The sequence below is a fragment of the Diabrotica virgifera genome, chromosome 7, assembly GCF_917563875.1.
Source record: "Diabrotica virgifera virgifera chromosome 7, PGI_DIABVI_V3a".
NCBI lineage: Eukaryota > Metazoa > Arthropoda > Insecta > Coleoptera > Chrysomelidae > Diabrotica > Diabrotica virgifera.
This window is the reverse complement of record NC_065449.1, coordinates 213849879-213875413: the sequence shown is the minus strand read 5'-3', so window position 1 is coordinate 213875413 and position 25535 is coordinate 213849879. Positions and strand designations below refer to the sequence as shown.

The 25535-nt window shown below is 34.9% G+C and overlaps 1 protein-coding gene across 1 annotated transcript; it reads left to right on the top strand.

The window, feature by feature from the left end:
• The first annotated feature begins 10 nt into the window (after positions 1 to 10).
• Positions 11 to 25535, top strand: LOC114331208 (tripartite motif-containing protein 45). The gene is made up of 9 exons (XM_028280701.2): positions 11 to 423; positions 4858 to 4985; positions 10609 to 10859; positions 12315 to 12518; positions 13563 to 13841; positions 15736 to 16057; positions 19187 to 19434; positions 19559 to 19686; positions 25389 to 25535. Exons 1-9 carry the CDS (start codon positions 224 to 226, stop codon positions 25522 to 25524), a joined length of 1896 nt encoding a protein of 631 aa, XP_028136502.1. The 5' UTR covers positions 11 to 223; the 3' UTR covers positions 25525 to 25535.

Here is a 25535-nt window from a genome sequence, read left to right as displayed (position 1 = left end):
TACTTACAGCTTAAAATAGAAAATTATGGAATCAGATTAATCCAGTTAGGAGGATTAGAGTCTTGAAGCGTGTTGGTTTTTCCGATAATCTGTCAACAATATTGCAAGTTCAAGTTGCGAGAAGGTTACATAACATAGTGAGGGTTTGAAAAAAGTCATTCATATTGCTTAGTCGTAAAGTGTAGTTTAGTCATAAAATAACGGGGTTTACCAATTAAGCAAAATGATGGATATAGATAAGTTTTCTTATATTTTTGGCAGTTTTGCCAGAAGAAGACAAAGTCAGGAAGCTACTGCAGCCAAAAGACGTTCTATCGAACCGACCAGGATCAAGCTAACGTCTAGTCACTCCAAAAAACAAATGATAACATTTTCTAAGACTAAGAGCAGTTCAGGAATAACGGCAGAAGAAGCTAAAAATAGGTAAGTACATAATTTTTATTTAAATGATATAACTGTTTATTAATTCTACTGTATGGTACCTTTTCTTATATTCATAGTTAAGTATTTCAAAAACGATTTAAACCAACTGTACAAAATTTGTGCCTAAATTTTACTTTAAGACATGTAATTCATTTCTATTCATTGTCTAATTAGTTAAATTCTTTTCAAAGTGCCCTCTCCTTAAAGGAGGTTGGCTACTACAATTGCAAACTCTGCTATGTCTTCAGCTATTCATTAGATATTAAAAATTTAGCCCTGCCCATTCTTAGCCACGATAGTCTTTTCCTTCCTATTCCTATTTTTCCCTCGATCTTTCCTTTCATTATTAGTTGAGCATATTGGTACTTATTATTTCTCAGTATGTGGCATGTTTGATATTTTTCTAACTATCACTGTGTTGAAAAGTTTTCGTTCCTATTCTATGCAGCACTTCTTCGTTTGAGGTATGCGATGTTCATCAAATTTAGAGGATTCTCCGGTGGATCCACATTTCAACGGCTTTCAATTTATTTACGGTTCATGTTTTAAAGGTCCACATCTTAATTGCATAGAGAAGAGTCGAGCAAACGTACGAATTTTGATGAACGTAATCGAATTTCGAGTTTTATTCGAGAATCACATAGCAGTCTTTTAATTTTTTCGAAAGATTTTTTGGCCTGTTTTATTCTCGATCTTATTTGTAGATCCGGATTTAGGTTGCTGTTGATCCAACATCCCAGAGGTACTTAAATCTATTGACCTGTCCTAAAATGTGCCCGTTTATTATGCAAGGTTGAGATACATTTTGGTTTTTTTCGGATTGACTTCACTTTGGTTTTCTTAATGTTTATTTTCATATCAAATTCCTCACAGATCGAGTTGGTCCTGTCGATAAGTCGTTGTAGACTCAAGTGGGAATCCGCAATCAACACCGTATCATCGGCGTATCTGTTGCTGTTGATATTTAGGCCATTCACCTTGACTCCATCCTCGGAATCCTCCTGGCCTCTTTAAATATAAACTCGGAGTAGAGATTAAATAGCAGGGTGACATAATACATCCTTGTCTAACTCGCCTGCTAATTTCTACTTCTGCGGACGTACTTCTTCGATCGTAACTCTTCCGTTAGGGTTTCATTACTTTAATTCTAGTTAAATTAGTTTATTTGATTTCATTTACTTTGTGTAGATTTTCTAGGTCTTTGTTAAAGGAGTTATTTGACTTCGGGAATTATTCATTATCGTTATCTTTGCGTGTATCCCCATGTGGTACCGTCTTCTCGTATTAAATTATTCACAGATATCTTTTTTAACCATACCTACTTTTACTTCCTCTTCTACTTCGTTCCTGTCTAGTTTTTTCTTCCATTTCCTAGGAAATGGACACCTATGCTCTCTCAGGTCAGTATAAATTGGTGCCACACGTAAAATTCCCCGGTTAAATTCACTTTTACTTTTAAATCTATTGTGTCAGTTCATTATCATAAAACCAAGGTACACTGATTTACATTTTTCTGTTCAGATCACTCTCCGTTATTTAAGGACAATCCTGTCTTACTTACTTACTTCGTGACGTTACAACCCTTCGTGGGGTTTAGACGACACTTTTATTTTCCAGCAATATCTATCCAATTTTCCACGTCCAAAGCTTTAAGGTTTCCTGTTATATTATCTCGCCATCGGAGTCTAGGGCGTCCACGTGGTCTTCTTCCAGTTGGGACTTCTTCCCATAGCAGCCTTACTGCTCTTTCGTCAGAATGTCTTCTGAGGTGCCCTGCCCATTGGAGTTTCCTGGGCTTTATTTTTTTATGTTAGCGTCTGGGTATATAGTTTTTTGAGCTCTGTGTGTTAGTTCTTATCCTATATTGTTTTGATGCTTCATCAGAGATCTTCCTTAGGATTTTACTTGCCCAAACACGTAGTTTCTCTTCGTTTGTATTTGTTATCGTCTACGTTTCGCTTGGACATTGAAAAGGCAACACATAAGAAAAATAGAAGCGTTCGAAATGTGGTGTTACAGAAGAATGTTGAAAATTCAGTGGGTTCAAAGGATTACCAATGTTGAAGTGCTACGACGTTTAAATAAGAAGTTAGAAATTATGAACAGTATAAAAACAAGAAAACTAGAATATTTGGGTCACATTACCAGAGGAGAGAAATATGAGCTGCTGAGAGTTATTATGCAAGGAAGGATCCAAGGAAGAAGAAGCATAGGAAGAAGACGCATCTCCTGGCTGAGGAACCTTAGAGAATGGTTTAACTGTAGTTCATTACAACTATTCACAGCAGCAGACAACAAAGTGACCATAGCCATTATGATATCCAACCTCCGCTAGGAGATGGAACTTTAAGAAGAACACGTTTCGCTACCATTCGGGTCGTGTGATTGTTTTAGGTATATAGTTGTATGTCTTGTTGTACAATTGAATATACTTGAATGGTACACAATTTGGGTTTCGCAAAGACCTTGGAACGCGTGAAGCTCTTTTCTCACTTAATACCATAATACAAAGGTGCCTAGACGTCAATTAAGATATATATGTCTGTTTTATTGACTATAATAATGCTTTCGATAAAGTGCGACATGAACAATATTAATGAATGTCCTGAAATTAAAGAAGATAGACTACAATGACCTCAGAATCATATCTAATTTATACTATAAGCCCCGAGCAAAAGTATGTGTTAATGAACAGTTGTCAGACGAAATTGAAATTAGACGTGGGGTGAGACAGGGATGCGTATTGTCGCCAGTTCTCTTTAATGTCTACTCGGAAGAGATCCTAAAACAAGCGCTTGAGGGTGAAACAGCTGGAATAAAGGTGAACGAAGTTCCCATTATAGCCAAGAATATCTAAAACTCAAAGAAATAACGAGAATCTGCTCATAAACGGAACCAACGTCGAACGAGTAGACCAATATGCATATCTTGGAACAATGATCAACTCCACAAATGATTACTTTCAGGAGATCAAAATTAGAATAGAAAAGGCTAGAGCGAATTTTAACAAAATGAGAAAAGTGCGCTCTGCACAAGAGATCTAAGGTTAGAGCTAAGAGTAAGGTTGGCTAGGTGCTACGTTTTCTCGACTCTATTTTACGGAATGGAAGCTTGGACCTTGAATGCGGCATCAATGAAAAACAATGAAAATTCTAAAAATATCATGGACAGAACACGTCACAAACAAAGAGGTTCTGAGAAAGATGAATAAAGAAATGGAAGTCTTAAATACAATCAAAACCAGAAAATTGGAATATCTCGGACATATTACACGTGGAGAGAGATACAACTTGCTCCAACTCATTATGCAGGGAAAGATTCAAGGAAAAAGAAGCATAGGGAGACGCAGAATATCGTGGCTGCGCAACCCGAGAGAATGGTACGGATGTACATCAAACGAACTTTTCAGAGCAGCCGTCTCAAAAGTCCGAATAGCTATGATGATTGCCGACCTCCTTCGCGGAGATGGCACTTGAAGAAGAAGATGACTTGTATCGATTTTATAAGGGTTGAAGGGCATAAAGACATCCTGTTGCCGGCTTGTATCCTATTGTTTATTTCTGGTAATAAGATTATTGTCTTCAGTTATTGTTGTTCCAAGATACTTGAGCTAAAAGTTAAAGTCATCGATGGTGACACATCAGTAGACAATCGAACAGAACACTGTACGGTTTTTCGATTTATGCACTTCTGATTATGTGTTCCAGAGCAAAGTTGATGAGTTGTGGTGAAAGTGCATCTCTCTGTTTTAGTCCATTGTTGATTTCAAATGTCTATGAGTATTGTTGTCCAACTGTCACTATACATCGTATATCGTAACCGTTCCATACACATCCGTATTAAATTGACTAGTTTTTTTTGGAAAGCGAAAACTATCTATCTTAACTGTCTATCTGGCTGACTATCCTGTCAGCCAGTGTATTATTGGCCTCTGCCTCTAGAAAGTACACTCTATAAAGTAGAGCTCAGCGTTAAGGATAAGAATTGGTAAGTATGTATTAGCAGAACTAGATTGTGCAAAGTCATGAGGCAAATTGTGTTTAAAATTTCATAAAAAAAATAACTCACTGGTTTTGAGCTATACTGTTGTATGGTAAAGTAGCACCAACTATCTAAGAGAGTCATTACTATTCAGCTCAGAGGGATATTATTGTTGGAGGTGTGGAATTCCATAAAATGGGATCTACCTGTTTTATGAAATGATCGCTTGTTTATGTAATTTGACACCTCTAACAATAGCACCCCGCTGAACTAAATATCAATGAGTCTTAGATATCTGGTACGGGTATACACATACTATACTGTATGTACTGTTGTGATACAATGAATATAATGATAGTTGTGACTGTTGTGATGCAATGAAGATAATAATAGTGACTAATGTATCTTTTACTATTTATGTCTTTAAATATTTGGTTTTAAATGTATTTATAGATGTCCAATGTGTAAAAAACAATTTGAAGATCCAAGAGTGCTTCCTTGTCTTCATACATTTTGTTTAAAATGTTTAGAGCAATTAGAGAAGACAGATGTCGCTGTATGGTACGATGATGATTCTGAAGGTAGGTGCTTAATTTAAATACTTTTATGAACATTTAAATAATTGTATATACTTATACCATGGTCTATAAAAGTAGCAAAACCCTCTCTGTGCATAAGCAAGTCTATATAAAGTTTCCATAACTCTGCAACCACGGAAAGCTTGATTTCAGTAGTTGAAACAGACAAGAGTTTGTTGATTCTTTCGATAAATGAGTGTTAATTTTGTAGAGCATTTATTTACTGGCTATTAATAATAAATTCTCTTAGATGGTGTATTGTAAAACGAAGCCCCACCAATTAAATCTTATTAGAGTTAAAACAGTTAAGAAGCCATCATTGATTTTTAAGACAGTGTCGTACCTACGTACTTAAAACTTTTTATTTAAACTTTAACTCGTTTTTGTATATTGAATTATTTATATAAAATATTATAACATTTAATATTTTTAAAACTAATATTTTGTTTTAATTACCCATCCAGATTTAAGCCATACGGCTTTCACTCTCTCTCTTGACCATGTTCGGAGGAGGTCAAAATCTGATGCGAGTTTCTGTGATGCATAATATGGTTTTCATTATTGGGTTCGGCATGTAGCTATGCGTGTTTTTCCAGTGGGGGATCATTTGGATATTTGTGGAACTCAAGTTTATTGTACCTATCTTTAGTTGGTGAGTTTCTGGAGTTCAAGCTATGTCTCTGTTTATCAGTTGATCTTCCTTTTTATAACAGTGTTAGTTAACTTTGAATATTTATAATCTACTGAATAATTTAAATTTCAATTAATGTCTTAATAGTAATCATATGTCTTAATAGTAATAGGTTGTAAACCGCTGCGAAATTTATCAGTTTTTAAATGATAAAAACACAGTTTAAAATTATTTTGTTAGTTCCTCCACATTGTTATAGTGGAAACACCATGTAAACCTCGCAAACCTGACGTGAGTAGCAAAAACCACATCATATTATATTTATATTAACAATAATATAACCTATAAAATATCCAAGAAATATAAATAAGACCAGTTTTGGGCCAAGATCCACACCGGTTTTTGAACCGGCGACAGGGCCGGCCTTGCAACGTCTCCAAAATTAATCAAACATGACTTCGAATAACACCATGAACACTACCCAAACTACATCTCACATCTCATATTCCAGTGTTGTTAACACGTTTAAACAACCAACAAAAGACGAAGCCATAGTTCTTTCTAGTATTGAAGGAACCAAAGTTCAAGAGTACATCATAGCCGTCGGTTCAATAGTTGGTCCACGTAACGTATCTTTCGCTTCCAGAATAGCCAATAATAGAATATGTATATATCTCTCTTCTAAACATATGGTTGATTCATTGCTGCATTCTCACAAATACGTCAATATAAAAGAAACTCAAGTAGAAATAAGAAGACTTATCACTCCAGCTCAAAGATTGATAATATCAAACGCTGGTCCTTCTGTTCCAACCACGTTAATTGAACAAGAACTACGTAAAATGGGTATAAACGCCGTCTCTAAAATGACTTTTCTTAGGGTAGGAATGACTGAAAGCGAATACAGCCATGTCTTGAGTTTTAGAAGGCAAACATTTATCACACCTTTAGAAAATATGTCCATTCCCGATTCTTTCATGATCTCTCATGATAATACCACTTACAGACTATACCTTTCTATAGAAGGATTCAACTGTTCAAAATGCAAGACTATTGGTCACGAGGAAACAGAATGTCCTGACAATGCTAATACAATCACTTCTAATGCAACCACTTCTAATACAACCAATCTTGACTCAACCAATTCTAATCTACCCACTTCTAATACAACAAATCCTGACCCAACCAATTCTAATCCAACCACTTCTAAAGCTCTTCCAGAAACCTCCCAAAACGCACAATATATAACAAATCTACCTTATAACCAAACAGAACAAAAACCTTCTGACAAAGCCTTAATATCCACCTCTAACGATCACCCAGCATCTTCCCAAAACATATTAGATCAGATCCCAGACGTACAGGTCACTACTAACCAATTAGAATCTACCATAGAAACTGACGACATGCCAAGACCTACAAATAATACAAATGAAACAAACACTTTAAAAATCCCAACATCATCAACTTCCAACAAGATCAGCAATCTTACTCCATTAGAAATAACACAACCTAAAATTATTCCAAACGTCACAAAACATCTAAAAAGGCTCATCTCATCGTCTCCAGAAATCAACGAAAATACCACACCGACCGATTCTCATATCTTCACTTCTCCAGTAACAAGGAAATCAAAGAAAAAAACAAAAACGTCTAAAAGAAATTCTCGAGATGAACTTTTACTTTCCCTAGAGACAATTAAAGACAAAATCGCAAACAGATCACCACCATTTGTCCTTAACTTCGACGAAATATGTGACTTTCTCGAAAACACATTAAACGCAAAACATCCCGAAATAACCTCAAAAAACTATTCGAACGAAACAGCCGAATTAATTCAGATCCTTAATTTTGTTCACGCTTATACCCACAATTCAAAATTAAAAAATAATATAACTCGATTAAGAAAGAAACTAAGCCCCAATAATTTCTCTTCCACAGAAGAGACCGATGAAACACATTCTCAGTCAGAACTCGAAAATGTCTAACCCCTATATATTACAGTGGAATATCAATGGGTTCTACACCCATTTAAAACAATTAAAACTTCTAATAAATGAAACATGCCCTAAGATCTATGTCTTCAAGAAACTTATTTTAAGCAATCCAATATTAATCTTCAAAACTACCAATGTCTTCCAAAAAACAGAATAGCACAACAGGCAAGTGGCGGAGTAGCCATCTTTGTAAGAACAGACCTAGAAAGAGTGTCCTCAATTTCAAAAAGAAAGAAGATCCCATAGAATCACAGACGATGACCTCAAGACAATCCTCACCAAAAAAGTTTCATCAGTGTTAACATATTTAAAAGACATCAAATTGTATAACTCTATGTAATGTAATACTTTGTATTGTTATATCCACTAATAACCCTGCGCGGTTGATGTGGTTTTGTGTTTTAAATAAAAAAAAAAAAAAGTAATCATTAATAAAAAGAATTTAAATTATCTTTTGATTTAAAAACATTTATACAGTTGATCTTTATTTATCTTTTTTGTGACAGTTTTAATTAACTTTGATTTAAAATGCCTCTTTTGAGTTTTTTCTATCCAGTATTTACACTGATATTGTACTATTTACTTTTCCAAAGTTTATTTTTTTGGTGCTTTAAAACTATTGAATTGAATTTAAATATAACTTTATGTGATGTGGTTATGTTTGTGAAAAAAATTGAGGTACGGCAACGGTATCATATTATGTCAAGCGTAGAACCGTGCCTGGCCAATCATAGGATAGGGGGTAGATTAACCGTTATGCAGGGTGTTTGGTAAAGAATGGGCCATAGCTTAACCTCAGGTTCCTGAGTTTAAAATAGGCCGATTTAAGCTAAATTACCTTAGCACAAAGTTTATAATAACCGAGATACAGGGTGTCAAAGTTAAACTTTTTTTATTTATTATTGAATATTTCCTGACAGGTATGAGATAATAACATGAAATTTGGTATGTAGGGGTTTTTTGGGTCGAGAAAACTAAATTCTCTACCAAAAATGATGTGTTGCCCAGAGGGCGCCACATACGCCTTTCAGCACTCATTTATTACGTTCAATTTTTTTTATCCCCCATTCTGTATAATTTTGACATTAAAATTTTTATTCTCCTATTAGTTTTACTTAAATAAGGTATACTTTTTTTCATCTCCCTAAACTCAACCATTTTCGAGATAAACGCATTTTAAATCTGCGATACACCATCATTTTTAGCATAATATCATTGTAGTTCCACCCGAAAAATAACTTAAAACCATAATAATTGTGCCAGTTCCCAAATTTATGTCATTGCATTGCAAATTCCATTTGAACAAATTTGCGATATATTTTTGGATAATTTTATGGTTTTAAGTTATTTTTCGGGTGTAACTACAATGATATTATGCTAAAAATGATGGTGTATCGCAGATTTACAATGCGTTTATCTCGAAAACGGTTAAGTTTAGGGAGATGAAAGAAGTATACCTTTTTTAAGTAAAACTAATAGGAGAATAAAAATTTTAATGTCAAAATTATACAGAGTGAGGGATAAAAAAAATTGAACGTAATAAATGAGTGCTGAAAGGCGTATGTGGCGCCCTCTGGGCAATACATAATTTTTGGTAGGGAATTTAGTTTTTTCGACCCAAAAACCCCCACATACCAAATTTCATGTTATCTCATACCTGTCAGGAAATATTCAATAATAATTAAAAAAAAAGTTTAACTTTGACACCCTGTATCTCGGTTATTATAAACTTTGTACTAAGGTAAGTTAGCTTAAATCGGCCTATTTTAACCTCAGGAACCTGAGGTTAAGCTATGGCCCATTCTTTACCAAACACCCTGTATAAGGAAATGTTAGGTTCTATTCATTGCACAAAAGATTAACTTTCTATGCAAACAGAGGAAGAATTGTACAGCTAGATACAATACTACAGCAAGAACCCGATTTTAATTAACCATGGCATAAGTGTTTTTATATAAGGTAAGAACTTAGGTATATTCTTTATCTACGATTGTAGGTAAAAGAATTATCAAAATTTGGTGGAGCAAGCAAAGAAGAAAATAAAAAGACGTCTTATTGTTTGTTACATTTTAATAAAAATTATGAGTAAATTTATATAAAATAATTTTAGACTTTTTCAACATTGTTTAATAGTAATTAAACGCCACGTTTAAAATTTCTAAAAACATTTTACATAATGCCCTAAAAAGGTTTGGTCGGAGGTTTTGGACGACCGTCCCAAGGAGGTTTTAGTCGGACGTCCCCAGGAGAGTTTGGTGGGACGTCCTGGGCACGGATGATTTTGTAACATCGGATGTCCTCGGTACGTCCCGAGGATGTCCCAGAACCTGAAACGTACGTCCTCAGGACGTACGAATGTCCTAGTGGTACATCCCGGGTACGTCCCAGGGATGTACTTGTGCTGTTTGGGATGTTCATGAAGCCAGATCTTATTCCTATTTCAATGCGTTTTCTAATTTCTTTTGAGTGGTCTAGCTGACTGTTTAGCTCTGCCCAGGTATATGAAGCTTTGGGAACTCTGAAGGGTGATACCATTGATTTGTTTGTTGGGTCTAATTTGTTCATGTGGGTACTTGTGGAATACCATGATTTTGGTTTTGGAAAGATTACTTAATATCCAAGCCCAGTCTGACTTTCTTCTGATAGTATGTTCATCAATATTTTTAGTTGGTCTTCTGTTTCCGCTAATACTACGGTGTCATCGGCATATCATATCGGCATTATCAATCTCAAGGATAGTATGTTATTATACAATATATTATGGGAGATGTTCGGTTTGGAGAAGTTCCAATTTGCTAGTTAGTTATTGATGATGATTATTTCCTTTTAAATCATACCCTTTCTTATATTCAGTTGAATAAAATACCTGGCAGCCCCCGGTAACACGTTAGATGCGTTTTTTGTGCTTACTATATCGGCATTTGTCTTTTATATTTATATTATTCATTTACTATTTTTATGAGTTGTATGTTAATACAATATATACCGTTTAATTTAGCTCAGAAAACCGATGATACTGGATCCAGAAAAAACAGTTCAGCAGGTTCAGGATATGTTAGCGATAGACCCAGTGATTTCAGTCCCGGTAAAGGATTTTATTGTCCCTCTTGTGGAACAGGTATTGACATACCGAAAGCAGGAGTTTCTTGTTTCTTACCAAACTACACTTTGATACATAAGGCTACATTAGCCAATTTGAATTTGGGAATGACTGATAACTTGTGTAATATTTGCGCTTCAGATAAATCGGTAAGTTCTGTATAATAATTTTGTTTTACAATTTTTCTCCCACTTACCTACGCTTGTTTTATTGTCTTGATGTTTTGTCTTCTACTTACTTCAGATTTTGTAATGTGCAGGTTTTTAATAAAACTGTATACAACACTTCTGAAAAGTACGGTTACATACAAAACCGATTTAATGCAGTAGGAAATAATTTTTGGTGAAGATGTTGCAGACTCACATGACGTGACAATGTAAGAACGGAGAGAATTAAAAAAAAAAAGAATAAACATAGAAACAACATTGTCAGATACCATAGCGAAAAACAACTTCTTTGGAACGGCACATAAGTGGAATGATCAGTGACAGGTTATCAGTTAGAGCGTGAGGGTAGAAGAAGGAAAAAAGGAAGACCAAAGAAGTCTTGTCAAAAGAAATTAATATAGCTATAAAAATAAGAGACGTAGAAGGATGTACCTATGTAAAATCACTATGTCACGTAGTTTGGTTCAGAGAAAGAGAACCAAAGAATTGAAGTACAAAAAAGAATCAGATTGGCATGGGCAGCGTTTGGAAAGTTAAGATCAACAGAGTGTTATAACGTCATTTCAGGCTCCCATGTATTTATCAGGCACACTGACTAGTAAAATACAGAAGGCCAACGAATGTCTCGTAATTTTTCCCGCTCTATTGTGGTAAACAATTAATAATAAATAAACGCGCCATCTATTTTGATGGCCGTGAACGAAGACAACCTACTATGTATCGTTTTCTGTCCTTTGCGCTATACGCTAAGCCAATGCAAAGCTATTGCTTTTATGTGTCATTGTATGCTGTTCGTTAAACATTAGGTATCATTTGAGGTGCAGTACGCCACCAAACAAACTAGATTTCAGCTGCGCAGGACAGAGAAGGGAGGTGACATCTTGAGGAGGCCTATGTCCGACAGTGGACAAATTTGGCTGTGTGATGATGATGATGATGACGTCATCATTCGACCAATAGAATCTCAGATACCTAACTAAGGCCTTTTTGACAAGCTGATGTATTTTTTTGTATATTGTATTCCGTTGGTTAAAACCTATTTTTTGAGACGCTGTACGTCACGATTCGATCAATGGGACCGAATATGCGTAACTAAGGCCAGTTTATATGGTGTAGGAGCACAATTCATCAACCACTCTTATTAATTGATAATCAACAGGGTTATGGCGTCATTTATGGCTCCCATGCTTGCACTAGATACTCGAACTGGATACAAAAACAAAAACTTTTGTTTCCTAATTGTTTCCCACTTAAGTGCTTAGTCTACAAAGGTACCATCTACTGTGAATGCCAGTCAAGAAAAAAGTAAAGTAGTGATAGTCTATTCATTAAATTGACTAAGACAATACTAAGAAAAGTAGTACTGGGTTCAGGTACATGTTGGGAGATTAACTGTAAAAATTTGAGATGAAATTTTAATTAACTGATTTTCCTTAGGCACTCTTCAGATGTATGGTATGTAAACTAAATATGTGCGATATTTGTGAAGAAGTCCATCATCGGCAGAAATCTTCAGCTAATCATGAGATACTCATGCTCGAGGATGCCAAGCAAAAGGAAATATCGACAATGAAGAGACCGATTATGTGTACACGGCACCAAGAAAATGAAATGACGATATTTTGTACATCTTGTTATCAGGTACCTACCTTATTTTATACATATAATATTAAGACTAGGCTTTTCATTCTTTCGTTTTTAATTTACATATATTCTCAGTGAGCTCTACGCTACCTATACCTTTCAATTTTCGTACATCGTTGTTACATAATTATCTAACTAGGATGTCGGACTTTTAAAAAAACAGCATGAGGACAAGAGTTCAAAATAATTATAAATTACTAAAACATATACTTAAAAACTCCATTTGAATATAATAAAACACAAAAAAAAAAAACCATTTGGATACAATTTAATCATCATCATCATCAATGGTGTTACAACTCTTCGGAGTCTTTGCCACGTTTACTATTGCCTTCCATGTTAGTCGCCCTATGCCACTATTTTCCATTGTCTCATTCCCATTTTCTCCAGATCTTTGACTGCATCTTTCCACCTTTTTCTAGACCGTCATACATACCTTCTGCCATCTGGTCTATCCCAAAACACATTGTTTATAATGGCATTGTAGTTAGTGTATATCACATGTCCTGCGCATCTTAGTCTATTGGCCTTTATAACCTTCGCTAGATTTTCCTTTCTGAAAAGGGACTAACTCATTGTTGTGTCTGCGCCTCCATTCATTCCGCTATCATTCAGTCACGCTATCTTTGCAAGGGCCGTATTATTATATTATCACTTGAAGGATTTAACTTTCTCACCCAGCAATTTATTTATTATAGTCTTATATATCTGGATATTTGCACCTTGTGAGAGAAGTTTTGACTTCATTAGATGTTGCATTGCAAAGAAAGATCTGTTTCTCGCCATTATTCGCGTTTCAACTTCTCGTTCTATTTTGTTGTCATTGGTGATTGTTGCTCCATAATATTTAAATTCTTTAACCACTTCCAAGTTATGATCGTTTATATTAATATTTTGTCTTATTCGCCGTCGTTCTTATTTTGAAACAACCATGTATTTTGATTTGTTTTAATTTATTTTTAGACATTTTAGGAGGTATAAATGTGAACTTTAGTAATATCCCACATTGCAACATTTTTGTCAAAGATTCATGGGTTTTAGGTTATTTGTAGAGAATGTGTAAACGATTACCATCTCGATCACATCTGTGAGCCAGTATCGAGAGCTGTCAAGACACATTTTACCAAGTTACGTCTACTGTCTGATAAAGCGAAAAACGTTGTTGAAGAATCTGCAGTAGCTGCCAGTAAACTTAATGCTGCTTCTAAAAATATCGAGGCTAAGGTCGCTGAAGTACAGGAAGATGTTGAAAAATTCATTGAAGAGTATATTCAATCGGTGGAGAAGCATAAAGTGGGACTTTTGGAACAAATACGACAGGTATGTGATACGACAGACTTTTGAATATCCCCATTTCGAACAATCAAAAACTCGGTCAAAAATGTGAATTTTTCAGTAAATTTCAAAATAAAATAAATGAAGAATTGTGAGTTTTGAAACTTATTTATTTAAGCTTTCATCTTATATTTTTTGTTTTTTTTTAATTCGATATCAAACCTATTTATACCGATGTATACAAACCGATATATACAAAAATAACTTTCGTCTTACATTAGGTACAGCATACAAATACATACAACATATAAATTTTTTGGGACACACTGTATATTATACCTAACGAAAAATTATTCGGTTACCCTTTTAGTCATTAGATTGTTGTGTCAATTATTTGAAACTCATTTCTTTAGATACCATACTACAAATACCCAATATTGCTGTGATCATCCACGTGTTAACAACAATGTAGAAATTTTAAAACTAGCGGAGTAATTATTAAGCGGTAAAGTCCTCACGTCTATTATAAACCAGCGGGTCCAACCACTAGCAGAAAATATTATTGGAGAGTATCAGACGGGCTTCCGACGGGGAAGATCGACACTGGATCAAATATTTACAGTCAAACAGATCCTGAGCAAAGCATGGGAACACGATGTTGATGTTCACAACGTGTTTGTAGACTTCAAACAGGCATACGACTCAGTCAAAAGGAACAAACTATACTATATATTGGCTGAATTGGCAATACCACACAAGCTAATAAGACTCATTAAAGCCACAATGGATGAAACTCAGGCATGTGTACGAATACAAAACCACCGGACAGACTTTTTCAACATTTCGCAGGGACTAAAGCAGGGAGATGGGCTGGCCCCAACGTTGTTTAACCTGACACTGGAGTATGCGGTTAGGCAAAAATGCAAACTGGACGAGGAAATCTACTGACCAACCGAACGGTTCAACTGTCCGCTTATGCTGATGATATTAATATTATGAGTAGAACATCAACAAGAGCACAGGAAACATATGCAGAGTTAAAAACACAAACAAAAATGCTAGATCTGGAAATTAACACAGAAAAACAAAGATAATGACTTAGACGAGAAGAAATATAGTCCCAGAAAACATTATACATGAAAATGACATTGAAACGGTTGAAAAGTTTACATACCTGGGAGTAGAAATATATGCCGACGGATCAGAAGATGGAGAAATACGGAAGAGAATAACGCAGGCAAACAGAGCTTATATTGCCCTCTCCCATATATTTCGGTCTAAAAGTGTCCACCGAAATACAATTATTCGACCAATAACATGCTATGGCAGTGAAGCCTGGGTCCTGAAAGAAACATCCAAAAACAAACTCGACACATTCGAAAGGAAAGTACTTAGGAGAATACTAGGACCTGTGAGGGAAAACGGAATCTTCAGAAGTCGATACAACAACGAGCTTTATCAACTTTATAAGGAAACGCCCCTGTCAGACTTCATTAGAATACAAAGATTGCAGTGGGCCGGACATATGATAAGAATGGGAGAGGATAGGCTACCAAAACGAGCATTGAATGGTAGAATGCAAGGAAAGAGACCGGTTGGGAAGCCACGAAAGCGCTGGGAAGACACAGTAAACAGCGACGCACAAGCCCTTTTAGGAGTCCGTGTATGGAGAAGAGCAGTCACAGACAGGCAAGGGTGGCGGCAAAAAATAAAGGAGGCCAAGGCTCAATTTGGGCTGTAGTGCCGTAGAAGAAGAAGAAGAAAGTTCGGGTAAATTCCATCCTTTTCTGGTCGAGAATACTTTCTGTCTCTGCGCACTGGAAGCTCCAACATATCACCAGATCCCTGTTCGATGTAAAATGTTCCCTATAAAATGTTCTAAGATATTAAAAAAGGTAATTTTATTTTCCTGGGATAAATTTGTGTATTTAATTTCTAGGTTAGAGAAGAAAAACTTCAAAACATAACAAAAGAAAAAAACACCTTACAGAAAAAACTACGCGATGCAAGAGATGTTTCTTACTTTTTATCAGACCTTTTATCCGAAGGATCCGATGCAGAAATATTGAGTTTCGTCCATCTGGTCATTAATAAAGTGGAGAAATGCGGTAATTTTGAACCTACTACCGAACTAAAGTTATCTGGATCTCTTCAGTTCTTAAAAGAAGAAACTGTCAAGTGTCCAGATAACATTTTTACAATGTATGGTGTCCTCACGACACAAAGTGTTTCACCAGAAAATTGTGTATTAAATACAGCAGGTAATTTTTTGTTATCAGTATGCTTATCTTTGCTGTTAAGAACGTTGGTTACCATCATCTATCTATGTAATCAGCCCTAAACATCCATCATTGGATATAGGCCTACTCTTCCTTCTACCATGCCTCTCTATCTAGGGTAATTTGCACCCATTTTGACCCGGCGAGTTTCTTCAGGTCATCTGACTATCCCATTTATGGCCTTCCCCTTTTTCGTTTGTGGTTCCACAGTCTCCAATGTATAATTGTCCCTACTTGGGTTGATACTGTTACTTTTGTTTTGTTACGGATCCATTCGTTTCTTTTCCTGTCTGATATAGTCCAGAAAGCCACTGCGCATCCGCTAGGAAAAATATTCTAATTCGGATTTTTGGCACAATCTTACTCAAAAAGGAAACCTTTTAACAAATTTGCATACTGCCAGGACCAAAAGTTGGTCAAAAATTTTTTAAACGTTTTGTTTTTGTTTTTTTCCTAAAATTATTTTTTTTGCATGGAAAAAATTTTTTTTAGGTTTTTTGGATAATTCCAAACTGAAAAGGTCTTTAGTGACTTTTCTCTAAAGTTGACAGTTTTTGACATATAAGCGTTTAAAAATTGAAAAATTGCGAAATCGTCCATTTTTAACCCTCAAAAACTATGTGAAAAACTGAAAATTTGAATGTTACCAAGGTAGGTAGATATTCTTTAAACATCGATTGATGAAATCCCGAAGAGTTTTTTGCAATACAATATCAAAAACCCCTTTGTTTTTTAATTGCCAATGAAGAGTGCGCGACACTATTTTCCACCGTTGCATGTGTATACAGTATGGCGCAAATGAAAGGAATAAATTCGTTATTTTGTAAACCGGTGACTTTAAGGAAAAATCCCAAAACAGGTCGGTTTTTATTTTTAAGTTATGATATTGTGGCATATATAGTATACTAGTGACGTCATCCATCTGGGCGTGATGACGAAATCGATGATTTTTTTAAATGAGAATACGGGTCGTGTGCTGGCTCATTTGAAAGGTTCTTCAATTCTCTATTCAGTAATATAAACATGTACATAATTATTTATACAGGGTGTCCAAAAAATTTTTATTAAATTAAATCATTTGGCAAATTGACAAAAAAATTAAATTATTGGACACCCTGTAAAAATAATTATGTAGATGTTTATATTACTGAATAGAGAATTGAAAAACCTTTCAAATGAGCTAGCACACGACCCCTATTCTCATTTAAAAAAATCATCGATTACGACATCACGCCCAGATGGATGACGTCACTAGTATACCATATATGTCACAATATCATAACTTAAAAATAAAAATCGACCTGTTTCGGGATTTTTACTTAAAATCGCCGGTTTGCGAAATACCGAATTTATTCCATTCATTTGCACCATATTGCATACACATGCAACGGTGGAAAATAGTGTCGCGCACGCTTGATTAGCAATTAAAAAACAAAGGAGTTTTGAATATTGTATTGCAAAAAATTCTTCGGGATTTCATCAATCGATGTTTAAAGAATATCTGTCTACCTTGGCAACTTCAAATTTTTAGTTTTTCACATAGGTTTTGAGGGTTAAAAATGGCCGATTTCGCAATTTTTCAATTTTTAATCGCTTATATGTCAAAAACTATCAACTCTAGAGAAAAGTCACTAAAGACCTTTTCTGTTTGGAATGATCCAAAAAACCTAAAAAAAAATTTGTTCCATGCAATAAAAATAATTTTAGGAAAAAAACAAAAAAAAAACGTTTAAAAAATTTTTGACCAACTTTTGGTTCTGGCAATATGCAAATTTGTTAAAAGGGGTCCTTTTTGAGTAAGATTGGCAAAAAATCCGAATTAGAATATTTTTCCTAGCGGATGCGCAGTGGCTTTCTGGACTAATAGATTAATCAGTCGATTAAAACGAATAAATGAATTAGTATTCACATTAACCTAATTTATATATTAAGGGGTTTTTACCCATGACCAGTGACTTAACCCTGGACAATTTTAAATTTTGTAATGTGTTGTTCAACGATTACTCTTTATTTGAGGTATTTATACCTATGAGACGATAGCTCTGATGATGGCATTTTGATATGCTGAAAGTACTTGGCTACATTTTAATAAAGTTTTTACACACTATCAGTTTTTAGAAAATATACACCGGTTGACGTTTTGATTTATATAGAAGTGTGTACAAGTCATACAGTCTTTTTCTATTGATAGATTAATGTTCAGCGTTTGTCTTTCCATGAATCTGTCTGTCTTTGCTATTTTTTTCCATATTTTCCTTGGTAAACGTCCATGTATGAGAGCCATATATTAGAACAGGGAGTATACATTGATTGAAAACTCTTGTTTTTAGATATTGCGTGTATTTTCTGTTCTTTAGAATATAAGACAGTTTTCCAAATGATGCCTAGGCCAATCTTATTCTTCTCCTTATTTCTTTATTTAATCTAGTGATTTTTTCTACATGTATATACTATTTTACTTGTTCTATTCTTCAAGTGTAATTATTAGTTCTTCTTGTTGATTGGTCATGGTTTTTGTTGTACTGCAATTCATCTTCAGTGTTAGGGTTGTCGATTCTCTATCTAGTTCTTGTATCATTCTTTGTAATTCTTCACTTTTTTCTGTTATTAATACAATAATATCATTTTTGTTCAAATCATCATTTTGTTCAAAAATCATCAATTGTATCAATACCATACCATTCTCGCAAGTTCTTCAACCATAAAATCTTTCTTCGTAATGGACTGCATTCGCCTGCTATTTTCTTTTGTATTTTTTGTAGCCACTGATATTTGAGACCTTACATTAGATGTCTGAAGTACTCCAGCTTTCTCTTCTTGACTTCTTGATGCTTTTTATAATCTCAGTAGTTTTGCTGATATGTTCTAGTATTGAGTTTCGAATCTTTTTCACCAAAGGAAATTTTAAAATTATTCTATAGCACCACATTTCGAAAGCCTCAAGCGATTTAGATCACTTTGGTTCTTCTCTGAACATTACACTTATAACATCCTTTCTTTCATCTAAACTAAACAATTCTCTATTAATATTTGCATACTAAAGATTGCCTCCCTCAAGCAAAAACTACTTTTCGTAACATGACCGGTTTAACTAATCCACCAAATTTGCAGTGCTTCAAAATCTTCGAGTTGGAAAAAAAGTGGAAGTATTGTTAGAAACTAGAGATAATGACGATCTGCCCATCGAACGAGGTGGAGAAGGGGTGACAGCTGAAATACGTCACAGAGAAGCAGGAATATCAAAATCTATAGTAGTAAATGTTAAAGACAAACGTAATGGAACTTACATAATATCGTTTGTACCAGATGTTCCTGGAAAACTTGTTTTGAATGTTTGCATAAATAAGCAACCTGTTAAGGTATATTTTCACTTCTCTTCTTTGATTTTTATCACTTTTAAAGACTCTCGATGTTTTTGTAAGCGTTTTTTATGATATTAAAATATTTTTGCCATCATATTTTTTTACTTTTATATGTTTTTAGGGCAGCCCAGTTCCTGTAAACGTAAGAACAATTAAGCAACATGTAGGTATTTATCACTGTTGCTCTTTCTGCTCTAGCAGAGGTAATAAAGAGTCTACGTGTGGTTGTCCTGGAACAATGCCAGGAGGGTAAGTACTAAAAAGTTGTGTTACTTTGTAGGCTACAGAACATAATCTAGCAATATTCTGCCGATTTGCAGTTTCCATTCTCCTCTGTCTTCTCATAAGTTGAAGTCCATTTCTCTTTCTCTGATGTTTCTATAAATGCCTTCTCTCCAACTTAGTTTCTTCCTTTTAACTTGTGGTGTCTAACGTAGTATCTGTTTAGGTAAATGATGTCTGCACCATGGTCTGGTATCTGTCAATCTGTGCACGTGACCGTATCATCTCAGGTGGTCTATTCTAATGTCATTAAGGTTATTGTATGACTGACATTCATAATTTCTCGGATTATATTATTTCTAACCCTATCTGACGACATCAAAAGAGTTGCAGGACTATATTAGTTCTACATCATCTGGACCATCTCAGAGTGGTTGGGGGTAGTTACCCCCTACGATAGGGGTTGATGAAGTAAACATTACTCACAGTATATTCATTTATTATCAACTCGGTGTACGACTGTAAAGAGTTGGTGTGCTAATGTACGTTCATCCTCTGGTGTATCTCAATTATCAATGATGATTGATCACGCAATGAAATTAGAAGTTAGAATGCCTCCCGATGTTTTCTGTGTATATAAATAAAAGAGAAAGTGTTGATATTATTTATGCTGAGTCGGCTTTGGCCATGAATTAGGAATATGTAATATTGAATCGCTGACACCGCAGGATTGCCAACTGGTACACTTGTGTGGAGTAATCTGGGTCACGTAATATGTATAATAAACAAACGTGTGTTTGTTTACCAAGTACATTTAAATTTTAAAAGAATGTGTCTTGCTCTTAATTGGATGCTTAATAATGGATGCTGTGAATCCCAGTACAGGACCAATGTGAAAACGCCTTACATACAACAGGGATGAATGGCGAGGAATGGAGAGGCATTTATTCGAAAATTCGAATAGAAAAAAAAAGACTATAAAAAAACCCTATCTAATAACATTGCAAAAATCTGGACGATCTTGATCATATCTTTTTGGAATGTACTAAGTTTCAACAACATTCAAACTCATTCTATAAAAATTTAATCAACTATAATATGTATGCACAATTCATATCCAATCTCCTGCTGGCTACAGGCTCACAATAAATATACATCATTATAGATTTCTTGTCAGACACATGAACGGTTCTATAAGATTTGTACAAGAGCATGGAACTTTTAAAAGGAGAGTAAAAGTAAGTGTTAACGAACAGCAATCAGAGGAAATTGAAATCAGGAGTGGGGTGAGACAGGGATGCTTGTTGTCGCTAATTTTTTTTAATGCCTACTCGGAAGAGATCGCGAAAAAAGCCCTTGAGAGTGAAACAGCTGGAATAAAGGTAAATGGAGTATTATCAACATTAGATATCTAGATAACACTGTCATCTTAGCTTGAGAAAATATTGAGGATCTTCAGAGGCTGGTGACCAGAATAGCGGAGTTTGGACAAGAATACGGTCAAACAATGAACGTCAAGAAGAAAAAATTTATGAGAATATCGAAAACTCAAAGAAATGACGAGAATCTTTTCATAAACGGAACCAATGTCGAACAAGTAAACCAATATACGTATGTATCTGGCAACAATAATCAACTCCACAAATGATTATTTCCAGAAAATCAAAATCATAATAGAAAACGCTACAGCAAATTTTAACAAAATGAGAAAAGTACTCTGCACAAGCGATTTGAAGTTGAAAATAAGAGTTAGGTTGGCTAGGTTCTACGTTTTCTCGACTTTGTTTTATGGAATGGAAGCTTGGATCTTGAATGCAGCATCAATAAAAAAACTGGAGTCGTTCGAGCTGCGGGTGTACAGAAGAATTTTGAAAATATCGTGGACAGAAACGTCACAAAGAGGTTCTGAAAAAGGTGTATAAAGTGAGCAGAGATACAACTTGCTCCAATTGCTTATCCTAAATATTAACACATCTGTGATCCAGTATTGTCTGTCTAATAAAAATGTCCTAATGGGCCCCCTAGACGAGCGGTAAGCGACTCCGTAGAATCTATTGCAACTGGTTGAATGACTAACCATTAATGAAAAAAATCTATCTAACATTGATGACATTGATGTATCAGCAGCACATCTCAAAAATGCTTTTCGGTTGCTTCTAATATTTTGTGGGTTCTTTCTTTAAATTTTCTTTCGTTTCCAGTACGTTTATAATTGTTTAAATTTAGGAATATATCCACTTCCTTTGATGCCATATTTCGACAATTTTTAATCAAATTGTGCTTATCTAAGAAGTATTTTAAATTAAATATCTTGATGTCTATCAGAGTGGTAATACTCTAATACAGCAAAATATTCTTACTAAAATTTGTAATTTTTGTTCTCTGATTTGATTGTTACAAACGCTTGATTTTATAACCTATGTATTATAAACTTAAATTATAGAAATATAATTTAAGAAATGTGATTAATTAATTAAATATAATTTAAAAACCGTGCATAGAAATCGGCCTACTTAAAAATTTGGTCATTTTTTATGTCTCATATTTCCTAAACCTGTTGGCCGATTTAAGTGATTTTTTTGAACATATTCTAGCCTGATTCTTTTGCAATATCACTGTAATAATATTGTTGCTAAACAAGTAAATTTTCATTGTATACCGGGTGTACCAATCTATTATTTATAAAATACTGAAATTAAAACCCAACTATAGCCTCAGATTTTCTTAACATTTTGATATTTGATTCTTTCGCTTATGATAGATAATAAAAAAGTTAGGTAATTTAACAACTAACCATGGTTTTCATCAATACAGGGTGTTTCTAAATAAGTGTGACAAACTTTAAGGGGTAATTCTGCATGAAAACATAATGACAGTTGGATTTACAAACGTATGTCCGCAAAGTTTCGTTTCCGAGATACGGATGTTGAATTTTTTCTTACAAACTGACGATTTATTTATTGCTTTAAAACCGGTTGAGCTATCCAAATTAAATTTGGAATGTTTTAAGAGATAGTTATTGCGGATTTTTTGACATAAAATTAAGAATGTATAAACATTCTCAATTTCTTTGCAAAACGAAAATGCAGCAGCTGCATAATACTCTGGTTAAAGCGGAGAGTGCAGGAAGAGTCTATACCGGTTTCGGAGATCTTTTTCCCCTCATCAGTAAACCCATATCTTCTTCTCTCCGCTTTAACCATTTACCATAGCTTAGGGCCTTCCCGAATTGCAAAGAAAGAAATGTCACGGATGAACTAGGGCCATCTACCGGAAAACAAACTAAATTATCAATCGAAGCAGCGCAGAAAACGACAATAAATATCGCCTCCGTACCATCAGATTGACAACAGGTGGAATACTTTCTTTGGTTACACCTCCTGAGACTTTTACAATTTATAAGTCATACAGGTGCCGAGAAAATTAAGATGAGAGAATTTTAAATAATTCACAACTCATCTACTCAGCATGGTAAAGCTCCAACAAGAAAGATTCCTTAATACTCAAAAGAGTAAATGAATTAAAAATGTATAAACATTCTCAATTTCTTTGCAAAACGAAAATGCAGCAGCTGCATAATACTCTGGTTAAAGCGGAGAGTGCAGGAAGAGTCTATACCGGTTTCGGAGATCTTTTTCCCCTCATCAGTAAACCCATATCCTCTTCTCTCCGCTTTAACCATTTACCATAGAAGAGGATATGGGTTTACTGATGAGGGGAAAAAGATCTCCGAAACCGGTATAGACTCTTCCTGCACTCTCCGCTTTAACCAGAGAATTATGCAGCTGCTGCATTTTCGTTTTGCAAAGAAATTGAGAATGTTTATACATTTTTAATTCATTTACTCTTTTGAGTATTAAGGAATCTTTCTTGTTGGAGCTTTACCATGCTGAGTAGATGAGTTGTGAATTATTTAAAATTCTCTCATCTTAATTTTCTCGGCACCTGTATGACTTATAAATTGTAAAAGTCTCAGGAGGTGTAACCAAAGAAAGTATTCCACCTGTTGTCAATCTGGTGGTACGGAGGCGATATTTATTGTCGTTTTCTGCGCTGCTTCGATTGATAACTTAGTTTGTTTTCCGGTAGATGGCCCTAGTTCATCCGTGACATTTCTTTCTTTGCAATTCGGGAAGGCCCTAAGCTATGGTAAATGGTTAAAGCGGAGAGAAGAGGATATGGGTTTACTGATGAGGGGAAAAAGATCTCCGAAACCGGTATAGACTCTTCCTGCACTCTCCGCTTTAACCAGAGTATCATGCAGCTGCTGCATTTTCGTTTTGCAAAGAAATTGAGAATGTTTATACATTTTTAATTCATTTACTCTTTTGAGTATTAAGGAATCTTTCTTGTTGGAGCTTTACCATGCTGAGTAGATGAGTTGTGAATTATTTAAAATTCTCTCATCTTATTTTTCTCGGCACCTGTATGACTTATAAATTGTAAAAGTCTCAGGAGGTGTAACCAAAGAAAGTATTCCACCTGTTGTCAATCTGGTGGTACGGAGGCGATATTTATTGTCGTTTTCTGCGCTGCTTCGATTGATAACTTAGTTTGTTTTCCGGTAGATGGCCCTAGTTCATCCGTGACATTTCTTTCCTTGCAATTCGGGAAGGCCCTAAGCTATGGTAAATGGTTAAAGCGGAGAGAAGAGGATATGGGTTTACTGATGAGGGGAAAAAGATCTCCGAAACCGGTATAGACTCTTCCTGCACTCTCCGCTTTAACCAGAGTATTATGCAGCTGCTGCATTTTCGTTTTGCAAAGAAATTGAGAATGTTTATACATTTTTAATTTATTTACTCTTTTTAGTATTAAGGAATCTTTCTTGTTGGAGCTTTACGATGCTGAGTAGATGAGTTGTGAATTATTTAAAATTCTCTCATCTTAATTTTCTCGGCACCTGTATGACTTATAAATTGTAAAAGTCTCAGGAGGTGTAACCAAAGAAAGTATTCCACCTGTTGTCAATCTGGTGGTACGGAGGCGATATTTATTGTCGTTTTCTGCGCTGCTTCGATTGATAACTTAGTTTGTTTATAAAATTAAGAATTTTATATTCACCATTAGCGTGCATACGGGTAATATGATCGGTCATATTACACGTATGCGCGCTAATGGTGAATATTAAATTCTTAATTGTATTTCAAAAAATTTGCAATAACTACGTCTTAAAACTCACCAAATTTCATTGGCATATCTCAACCGGTTCTAAAGCAATAAAATAAATCGTCAGTTTGTAAGAAAAAAATCAACATCCCGTATCTCGGGATTATAAAGCCAACTATCATTATTTTTTCATGCAGAATTACCCCTTAAAGTTTGTCGCACTTATTTAAAAACACCGTGTATAGATGAAGAACATGTCTAGTTGTTAAAGTACCTAACTTGTTTATTATCCAACATAAACGAATGAGTCAAAAAACAAAATGTTAAGAAAACCTGAGGCTATAGTTGGGTTTTAATTTCAGTATTTTATAAATGCTAGAATATTCCACAGGGTCATGCGAACTTTGAGAAAAAAATCACAGTTTGGTTGGTACACCCGGTATACAATGAAAATTTACCTGTTTAGCAACAATATTATTACAGTGGTATTGCTAAAGAATCAGGCTATAGCATGTTCAACAAATCACTTAAATCGGCCAACAGGTTTAGGAAATACGAGACATCAAAAATGACCAAATTTTTAAGTGGGCCGATTTCTATGCACGTAAGTTTACTTTTAGCTATAAAGGTTGCGGCCACGGTCATGAAGGCCATCCTGGTAGACGTCATTGGTCCTGTTGTGGGAATATCCTGGAACACTCTGAATGTACAAGAACTAAGCAGCAAAATTCTGAACGAAATTTTACTACAAATTAATATCGAATTGT